At 35.1% G+C, this 11152-nt stretch overlaps 1 protein-coding gene across 1 annotated transcript; it reads right to left on the bottom strand.

The window, feature by feature from the left end:
* Window positions 1-7171: 7171 nt before the first annotated feature.
* LOC111997031 (transport inhibitor response 1-like protein) lies at window positions 7172-10486 on the bottom strand. The gene is made up of 3 exons (XM_024029070.2): window positions 9581-10486; window positions 8764-9268; window positions 7172-8675 (listed from the first exon to the last, which is right to left on the bottom strand). The coding sequence occupies exons 1-3, from the start codon at window positions 10192-10194 to the stop codon at window positions 7893-7895; spliced, it is 1902 nt and encodes a 633-aa protein (XP_023884838.2). The 5' UTR covers window positions 10195-10486; the 3' UTR covers window positions 7172-7892.
* Between the last annotated feature and the right edge of the window lie 666 nt (window positions 10487-11152).

Here is an 11152-nt window from a genome sequence, read left to right on the forward strand (position 1 = left end):
TTTTTTATACTGATTTTAGCAATACCAAAAGCTAAGGATCTTATTAACAATCTTATCCTTTATTCCATTTTCATCTTTTTCAAATTTTTTTCTCTTCTTTGCTCTTCTTTAACTCGTAGCTTTCATGTATGCCAATTAGATTACCATTTTTTTGTGATATAGTTAACTAAATTTGACCAAATCCTTTGTTGTCATAATACAACAAAAAGAAACTCATTTTACATTTTTTTTTCTTTATAGCAAATAAACAAGAGTTTTTCTTCTTTTATAGAGCAGTAAAAGAAGACAAATGAAAGCTAGATAAGAAGATAAGAACAAATATATAGTTATCATAATTTGCTAAAATAGTTTTCGTATAAACACAACTTGACACTTTACTTTTACATAACGATCGCTACATTTTATTGGCATGAAATTTGATATATATATTTATAGCAATAAAATATTAATTAACTCTCTATTAGTATTAGTATTATATATTTATGATGAATTTGTATATATAAATTGTTCACGAAATTATTAACTAGCAAAAAATCATTTGGAAAACATGGTATTTTTCGTATGACAAATTTTGTTTTCTACAATCAAATCCAAATATTCTTCAATCTCTTTAATGGTTAACAGATTTCAAATCCTATTACATCAATTAAAAAAAAAATATATATATATATATACCATAATAATTGTTACATTTGTTACAAGTGACACGTACTCCTAGATAGAAGCCAGTTCCACTTTGTTGCCAATGAACTCTCCAGATCAAAAGGAATAATACATTAATTAATACTTGGCATCAAAGTTTGCGCGTAAGAATTGCTATTAGCTTTAGCCAAAAAAAGAGAGAGGCTATTAATAGCAATTTATGTACGGATGGTTGGGATTTTAATTTTAATTTTTTTAATTTTTATTTTTTGAAAATCTGATGGTTGGGATTGAATTTGAAAGGAAGGGGCAATGCTCTTCAAATCATGATTGGCAATTGGTACAATTCTTGAGCTATGAAGGATTGGAGTTTTTTTTTTTTGGTGAGAATGATGAAGGATTGGAGTTGATAGAACCTTTCAGTGCCTTTTTGAATGTGCAATAACAATTAAAGTGGGTTCAATCCAGATCTTCTAGAGGGGAAATAATGGTGTCCCTCATAAACAGAGAAGAAAAAATTGAAGAAAGTTTGAGGACCCCCACATATCTACGATATAAATTGGGCACGCAAAAACATCTATATATAGACTATCAGGTTTTCAAAGCCACATTTCTGATAGAGATAGTTCACTGTTTTAAAACCTTAATAGGAGGATGAGCTCAAAATAAAGAGAAAAATGCATCAAAAATTTTCAAATGATTTATTATCTTTTTTAGTTTCAGCTATTGAGTGCCATAGGACCAGGCTTAAGTAAAATTTATTATTCTTTGACTAAATAGTTTTTTTCATATTTTTGAAGGGGGGAAAAAAAACAAAAGATCATTATTGTTGTTATTATTATTATTTCTTTTTTTTGAGAAGACAAAGTTTATTGTTTAATTAGACTGATTAAGGGAGCTTGACAGTAGATTAGACTTAGATGCTTTTTCCTTGATAGTTGGTGTAAAAATTTGACTTTCTTTGAAAATAATGTGATTCGACACAGGAAAAAAAAAAATAATGCTTGTTTTTTTTGGGGGGCTAAGTATTAGATGAAAGATATTGGACCATTGACATAAATCTAACAAAAGGAAGGAGGACGCGGCCAAGCCATTAGGTCGTTGGCATTATTATAGCTAAAGGATATGGTAAAATGTCTTATCCCATCCCGGTTCAACGCTAATTTTTTCCACCCCAAAGAGGAGATGAATATCTAAATCTATCTGATCTTGAGTGTATGTGTGTGCGTGTGTGTGTATATCATATTTTAAATTTTTTTTTTTTTTTAATAAATATTCTATTACCATCTCCAAACCGTCACTCTCTCTCTCTCTCTCTCTGTTTGCAAAGATTGTAAATGAATCGAGTTTTTTATGAACCACTTAGAGTTAGCCCAAAATAATACTTGTTTACATTCCTTTATCTAGTAAATGAGCTAAGTTCAAACTTAATTTTAGGGTCAACTATTAAACAAGACAAACTTAAACATAATAATGTGTTTGTAAACAAATTCGTAAGTATGAGGCTCTATATATATATATATAATGTATTTTCAACTATAATTTATTATTAATATAAATTTGTGAAGTAGTAAAAAAAAATTTAGTCATATTGTTTACTATATATGAGAAAATAATAAATTAATCAAGTAACTCCTAAACAAGCTTAAGCTTGTTTGAAAAAAGAAAACAAACCATGATTGAACATATAATCTAGTTTGGAAATAAGCTTGAACTGGTCTCATGTTTGAAGTAAAATTAAATGAATAATTTTAAACTTTTAATACTTTGCTCAACTTGACCATTCACAGCCCTACTCACTAGTGTCCCTCCCTTTCTCCCATTATTTCTAGCACCATTTCAATTTGGAATGGCAAAATGTTTCCACCACACCCCACCTTGATTTTCCTTAACTTGTGTACTATGGGAGTTTTGTCCATCCCAAAGGAGATGAGATACCTATAGTCGAGCCTCAATCTGCCCCTAATTGATACTTCTTAAACAATGTCACAAATTTGCTAATAAAAGTCATTTATGATAGTTTGACCTAAATATTGGTGTTTGAGCTCTTTTGGGTGGAGATATATGAGGTACATTTTAGATTAGTACATTCGATAGCTTCTAAAAGAGTTACAAATATGAAATAGGATACTCTCCATTCAAAGTAAAATGAAAAAAAGTTTATTTCACAGTTTAGATTTCATTTACTGAATTTGACAGTATACAAACTACAAAGTAACATGTCATTTTAAATTTTTAAATGATATGACATTATATACATCTTTAGATTTGTAATATTTAATCTAAATCATGAGTGAATCCATTTCAAAGGAATATAATTCTTTTCCTACAATATTACCATTCGTTTCCACCTTAAATAGATATGTGAAAGAAGTAACACATGAAAATCTTGAATAACTTTCCATGAACACAAATTAATATAAAAATAAAATCAATAAAGATAAGGACTTGAAGTTTTTTTTTTCAAAAAATGTTGGGGTTGTTAGTCGGGCACCCATTTCCAACACACACACTAAAAAAAACATTATTAAAAAAAAAACACACACACACACACACAAAAGGCATTGCAGGTTTTTCTAGCTTTGGTAGGCATCCAGCATCGCTTCATCAAATAGAAAACCAATAATTCTAAAGAAAGTTGATTTACAACCCCAAAAAAATCATAATTCAAAATGCAGTTCTTCTTAGTCCATCAAATTTGCCACAATTATTTGTTGCAACTTGATGATATGGGCGATTATAATTGGTGAGACATAATTTTTTATATACCACCCACAGTCACACTCACACATATTAAGATTATGACAAAAATTATTACAAATTTGTGTTAAAGAATGACAAATTATTATACAAAAGTTGTGCCCACTTTGTTTTCAAAGAATGTGCCAAAGGCCAAGTATTTCTCTTCCATCTAGATTGTAAATCTACAACATACTGGTCGATTGCGGCAAATGCCTTTTATCATTTGCTGATTACAGATTTGACACTTCTTTTTAACCTTACTCGATGAGAGAAATCTCCTTGGATGAGGCACGCCAAACGGTGGCTGTTGTATGGAAATCAGGTTTATTTAGAACTTTGGAGAAATTTCAATAGCGAGTGCTATGGTTACATCCTTGATATCGAGGGGCATAGGATACTGTTGTTCAAATAGAGGATTGGAGTAGCACTTACTGCGACAAAATCATATGCTCCTTTTCTTCTTCTTTTTATAGAAGAAAAAAAAACAGTAAGAGGGGATATTAGAGTGACTTTTCTCTTTAAATGTTACCATAATAACATATTAATATTGAGGGCCCCAAATTTTTTTTTAAACACTCCAACAATAGGTAAAAATAGAGCCTATTCAATTTTTTAAAGAGCTGGCACTTCCAAAAACAAAGCGTTGGCCTCCCCACCTTCAACACGTGAATGTTTGCCTCTTTGTAGCTCCATTTTACATTGGCCCTCCAAACACAAATTCCTAGCTTTGCTCTTGTTAGCATTCTATCCTCCAAGTCCAAATCTACAAAAGATAAAAATGATGATCCATAGTTATTATCCATTCAACAAGGATGCTAGTGGGTATTGAACTGAGGGCATAAGAATCATATACTTCTTTTATGAACTCTTTAATTTGTAAGTTTTCAAATAATAAATTAAAAGCCTTTTGGAAAACTTATAATTTCTCTAAGCCTTTCTTTACTAGGTTAAACAATCACTCTCATTTTTAGCAATTTTGTAATAACACGTTAATACCTTGAGAACTTCTAATGTCAACTAATCTACCTCGAATTTCTTTCTTTGACATTTTACACACAATTATTAAAAGCATACATGCAACTGCTGCAAGTAACTAAAGCTTTCACTTGGAAAAATCCTTCAATGTTGTACTCATTTGTTATGTTTCCTCACAATTCTAGCACTCCATCCAAGTGAAGTCAAATATTAGGTTTGTGTCAAAACAAAAAGGCTTTCGTTTTTACGAAAGTATTGTGCCCACAATTTCCAAACACTTTAGGTACACATCTTTATCTTCACTTTTGACATGAATTAAAATTATATAACCTCTTAACGTGTCATGTTTAGCAACACAACAGTGTCTCGTGCCCTTCACATGCATAAGTAGCTCAACAAAGTTTTCCTCCACGAGTTTTGGCGTGTTTCTTCGAAACACACATATTTATTACATTTTTAATCTAATTCAGTTGTCATTAAATAAGGTTAGTGTTAATCTATGTCTATGCTATATGACAAGTAGCTTCTAATATAATAAAAAGATTATATTAATAGTTTAATACAATCACTTTTGTGATCCGATCGGATTTATATGTACAGCGTTCCATAGGCTTACTATCAAATTTGAATTTATGTGATTATATTTCCAAGTAAATTTTCATGCTAAATTAAGCTTCATATTGCTTATTGCAAGATGCACGAATATAAATGCAGGTACGACACAGCTACACGAACAAATTTTTAAAAATTATAACATGAAACAATAAGTATGACATGAGTACGGCACTCTAAATAAAGTGTTCATATATCCTAAACATAATTTGTAATATCATAAAATCAAGATTAATAGGAAAAAAGGCCAATATATTTTGAAAAAGAAAACTTAAAAAGAATAGTGGAAATTTATTAATAAAAGTGGTGAAGCAGAGAGAGCATACTTTAGTGGTTGACCTCGTGCTTAGTTCAGCCATGAATGTGCTTAACAGACAAAAAAAATAGAGATAAAAAATAAATAAATAAAAAAACCCTAAAAACCCTTTTTGTGTGGCTTCACCGACTTTTATATTTTTTCTCTCTCATCCCTCCACTTCACCCACTGGACTAGCACCTACCTGACAATTAGTTGGGTTTCGTTGTTTGTTTCCTTGTATGTATATGTATGTTATAGGCTTATAGCTTGTGATCTCTGCCCCTCCACTAATATTAAAACAACAATGATATTATTATTAATAAAATGCATGATTTTGTACATTGAATATTTTTAATGTGTACAAGGGGCATTAATGTATTCCACCACCCAAACGGTACACGTGGCCCACACACTCAATGATCAGGTGGTGGGTCAGAGCTTGAGATGGGTCTTAACCAATCAAGCCCAAAGAAGCTTAACTTTTGTCATTGCAACATATTATTATGTATATGTGCTTAGTAAACAGTATAATGCATGTGCTAACCAAATGGGGTTGATGTGCTTATTCACTCAGGACCACATAATTTGGTGAATATTTATCTACGAAATGATGGATTTTGATATATGTCTAGTAGGTAAGATAGGTCCATCAAAATGGGTCGTTTAACTCAGCAAACGGCTAAGATTGAGAGTCATTCAGATTATCGTCCTTGTGTAACGTCATTATCATATTTTAAATTTTTTTTTTTTTTGTTTGTAATTTCACTTTTTCTCAAAGGGACAGGTATGGTTGCTCAAAAAGAAAAATAAAAGGCAAACTGAGAAGATATAATTAAAAAGCAGAGGCTATCATTCATTGGCAATGGTCACCTAAGGGACTATTCCCACCGTAAGCGCTATGGATAAGCTAAGCTCTCTAATAAGTACTGAAACTCCAATGTTTTTTTTATGGCTTCTGTTCAATCCCACACCCTTCTTATCCTTAACTGTCCTCTTTGCCAAGTAAACCGACCCAATTTGACCCTATGAGAGAGATAGATAGATAGAAGAGATGCCCCCATTTGCCTTTAAACCAGTGGAAAAAAAGAAAAAAAAAAAAAAAAAAAAAAACCATATTGGGTTTGGTCCACTTGGGTACAGAGCTAGGAAGAGAGATAGATAGATAGAAGAGATGCCCCCATTTGCCTTTAAAAAAAAAAAAAAAAAAAAAAAAAAAAAAAAACCATATTGGGTTTGGTCCACTTGGGTACAGAGCTAGGATGGATCATCGACAGGAAAGAAAGCCGAAGCTTTGCTTCCCATCACTTATTCAATTGCACAGTCAGATCCCACTTTCATGATAAGCTTGCTTTTTACTACCCTGCCAGAGAGAATACCAACAAAGAAGGCAGATAGATTTCCATCTTAATTATGAGAGAGAGTGAGAGAGAGAGAGTTCATTGTGGACTTGGCTGCTTTATAACGCAAACGCAGGGGTTGTGACAAATCATCAAACTTATAGGTCCCACCTCCCCAACCTATTGAAAGTAGAAGAAACTATATACTGAAGGAGTACATGAAGAAGTCAGAAACCAACTCAAACACTCAAAATTCAGCAAAGTTAAACCCCAAACAAAGAGTGAGATTGACACTGGCTTGAGCTTTGGCATTCCAGATTGATTATTTTTAAATTTGAAAGTCTCCTCCAAGGATTTGAGAGAAGATCAGGACCATGATCCAATGCCCCAAAGTGAATTTGGGATTCTCTGATGATATGTGAAATGGAATCACACATGTTTGAGAAGATGAAAAGGGGGTCCTGCAACGTGTACTTGTGCAACACTTCCCATACATCATTAATGGGCCTCACAGTCAATTTGATCATTCCACAACCAGAAAAAAGAGGCAAAGACAGAGTCCCACTAAGTATATATATGGCATATGGTCCATGCATATTTTGGCATTTATTACTCATCTCACATTTGCTAACAATAACAATAATAAATTCAACAGTCAGGTGCTACAACACATCTGAAAAGAACAAACACTTAGAAAGAGAAAGAGAAAGAGAAAGAGATGCATCAACCTGGGCATTTAGTTCTCAGCAGCTACAGCTTAAACTAACTACCATTTGAATCAAAATAAACAGACTTAAGTTTTTTTTTTTCCCGAGTGAACACTAGCTCCTGCTTCTCTACTGGTGGCATGGAAGAGAACTTCGAAAATTCACCATTCTGAACCCCCAATTCTTCAAGACCGATCTCCATCTCTTCATAGAAGGATAAATAATATGATCCAGGTTAAACTCATAATTTAAATTCTCAATGCAGCTTGACAATCGCTCCCCCCTTCTCTTCTGGCAACCTTCGTTTATGATAAAAACGAATATGAAAGCAAAAGAAACATAAAATTTAGAAGCGTACCAATAGAACGATATTGGACGATCCAATACCTTGCTTCTGCTTTGAATGCTCTTGCACCTGCTCAAGCCAGGAACAGGACTTGTTCAATCCTTATTTGTTTGACATACAGGGATTTCAGGGACCTTCAAGCGGGTCATGTAAAAGTCACCCGCCATCTTCAATTTTCCCATAAAAATGTTTTCAACTTGCTCGGTAGCCACCTAACAGCCAATTGACTTCTTTTAATGCAAGATGGTTACAAAGCTTGGGGCATCATCCCTTGGCCTTTCGAGAGACCGATACATGTATAATATGTCAAAATTATCATCAATGTGCTCCTCACAATCTCCCCTGATCACGTTCCCATCATCCCTGATCACTTCCACCACCAGACGGGGCAATGCTCGAGCAATCTCACAACAACCTTGGGGAGATAACCTACATGAAGACATCCAGAGGAACCTCATATTGTAGTAGTGATGCAAACCAGAACGCAAAGCTGCATCCCCAAATGGGCTATCCCTGATCTCAAGCTTTTGCAGTCTAGGACAGCCCTCAAGCACATATTTAAGCCCCAAGTCACTATCTCCAGCAAAAGCAACTGACAATGTTCGAACCAATTTCCCGTATCTTCCAATATAACTGAAAGCTTGATCGGTCAGTAAACCAGACACAGCGAGACGAGTGAGCTTCTTACAGTTCTTAACAATGGCTCCGAAACCTTCATCCATTGGTTCACCAGTCACATGGTCAGGACGGTGTCGCCCCATTATACAGAGACGGAACACTTCAAGATCCGGGCAGTTGTTTGACATGGCTACCACAGCTGCATTTGTCATGTGCTGACAGAAGTACAAAATCGATTGTAGTTTCCTACAACCCTCGGAAATCGCTTGGAGTCCCACGTCAGAAACAGGGCCCTCACTATCCTCCCGTGCATCAATAGGAAAAACCCGAAGCTCGCGCAAGTCCTTGCAAGTTGCAGCTGCAGCTTGAAGCCCTTCATCACAAATTGAATCAAGCACCTGCATTACAAAACCAAAAGTAAGCTTTCAAAATCCATAACTTGATCACTATTTCGCCACGCAAAAAATCCAACACACAAAAACTCACCCAAAAAGTCTGCAGTTTGTGGCAGTGAAATATGACCGTCTTGAGTTGCTCCGCATTAATATTCGCATAGCTCAAATTGAGGGAAGTCAGATTAGCACAAACAGCATAGATAGCCGACAAGTAATCCAGCGTAATTTCCCTAAAACCCGATAAACAAACCAACGACTTGCACGCAGCAAAAGCAGACTCATAATCGGGCTCCTGATCACCGTGAGCTACACCCTCGGGCAGACTGAACGACCCAGTTCCAAGATGAGTAAGCTGTGGAGCTCGCACCATCAATCGATATAGCTGCCCAATCGAAACAAAGCGGTTCAACCTCAGCTTCTTCAAAGATGGAGACCTGATCACCAACCTCTCCAATGCCTCAAAATTTATTGGGCTCTCAACACAATCAAATATCAAAGATTCCAAACAGGTTATTCCACTCTCCGGAAACTCCCCTATCCAATCCATATCAGATTCCGCAACCTCGGATTCAATCAGATCAAGCACTCTCAGTTGTCTGAAATTCCACAAATTTAAAATAAATTAATTTATTAAAAAGAAAAAAAAAAAAAAAACATCAACATAGATTAGTACCAACTATAGCTTTATTACCACTCTAAGCTTTATTCCCACACCTAAAATTCCAATTATATAGCACTATTCTCAACATTTACTACTTAGGGTTCGATTACTAAAATTAATAAACAAATATATCTAAATTTGACAACCAACCATAATAACAGATCTGCATTCAAAATGATAACACAAATAGAAACCCTAATTAAAAATTAAAAATATTCAGATAGATCTAGTTGTACTATACGAGTACCTGCACTTCTTGGCTATTACGGCGAGGCCACGTGTACCAAAGCCGTCGCAACAAACAAGGACGAGTTCTTTGAAGTAAGGGAAATACTCAGCGAGATGTTTCAGATCTTCGTCGGTGACAGACATGCGTTTCAGGTAGACTTTTTCGAGCCAAGGATAGGCGGAGCCCAAGGCGGCGACCCACGGCGCGAAGTGGGCCCCCCATTCCGGCGGCATGAGGTTGAAGTCGGCGAACCTCGGCCTGCCCTTGATGGCCACGGCCCGGACGCGGGAGAACCGGGCCGTGGCCCGTTTGGGCGAGACGGAGTAACAGTTCCCGATGAAGAGCTCGGATCGGGTCAGGGCCTCGACCCGATACCACGACTTGCAGACCAATGAGGCGGCGTTGCGGTCCCGCCGGGAGGTGAGGAACTGGAGCACGTTTTCGAGGACGTTCTCGAGGACTTGGTCCGGGTACGGAGCCTGGAACTCCATGGGATTCAAACCGGTGACATGACCCGACCCGGTCACGCAGTTCCGGGTCTTGCTCGACGACTCGGCGATGTCCGCTCCCCGAAGATCCAACGGTGGAGATCGATCGTCGTCTTTGGACATTTCAGTCCTCTCCTCTCTCATGTGACACCTAATTCTCTCACTCTCTCTCTCTAAATCTCTATCTCTCTCTATATTTCTGATCTAGGTTTTGATAAAGAAAGAGCTTTTAATTTAGATCGTGAAGTTGAGGTTGAGGTGTTGAGATTTTTTAGGAAGAGAGAGAGAGAGAGAGAGAGAGAGAGAGTTGAGAGATGCTTAACTAGTAGAGACTGGTACTACTACCAAAGGCGTCGCAACAGTGAGGTTATTCTTGATTCAGTTTTATATGTAAGATAATTGAGGAAAATATATAAACTATTATAGTATATCGAAAGGGAAATTGTTTCTCTCTCTCTCTGTGCTGTAAGTTGTGGATGAAGCCCTTATTTTTTGAGTTATTTATAGGCTTGTCTAGTGAGTTTTCAATTTATCTACTACATACCCACTCAACTTTGAACTTTCCCACTTTTTTTGTTTTTTTTGTTTTTTCTTTTCTTTTTTGGGCTTAAAAAAAAGGGTTTTAACAAGGTAGTTCAATAGCAAGCTTAGAGAACGTAATTAAAGTTCAATTAAGTCAATGAATTTTTTTTTTGAGTAATGCTACATTTACAAATTATTTTACAACATTTTTACAAATTGTTGATGTGACCAACTTTTTATTAATTTTCATCTAGGCCCACCATTAAGATCACTTTTTTATTTACCAATAACCATTCACCATATCAGCTGTTTGTAAAATTTATTGTAGAAAAGTTTGTATCTCTAGTATTATTATTATTATTTTTTTAGTAAAGTCAATGAATTTAAGTGGACATTTAGATCTCATTGCTATTAAGTGTTTTTTTAATAGCAGTCATTGTCTAAATAAATAGGAAGATTATCATTTACTATGTTAAATAATTAAATCAATGAGTTATTATTGACCATTTAATTAGGAAGTATTTCTAAGATATGATGGAATTAATTAATCTATATAATTAATGAATTTGATTTTATTTTG

The sequence above is a fragment of the Quercus suber genome, unplaced genomic scaffold (assembly GCF_002906115.3).
Source record: "Quercus suber isolate HL8 unplaced genomic scaffold, Cork oak 2.0 scaffold_202, whole genome shotgun sequence".
Lineage (NCBI taxonomy): Eukaryota > Viridiplantae > Streptophyta > Magnoliopsida > Fagales > Fagaceae > Quercus > Quercus suber.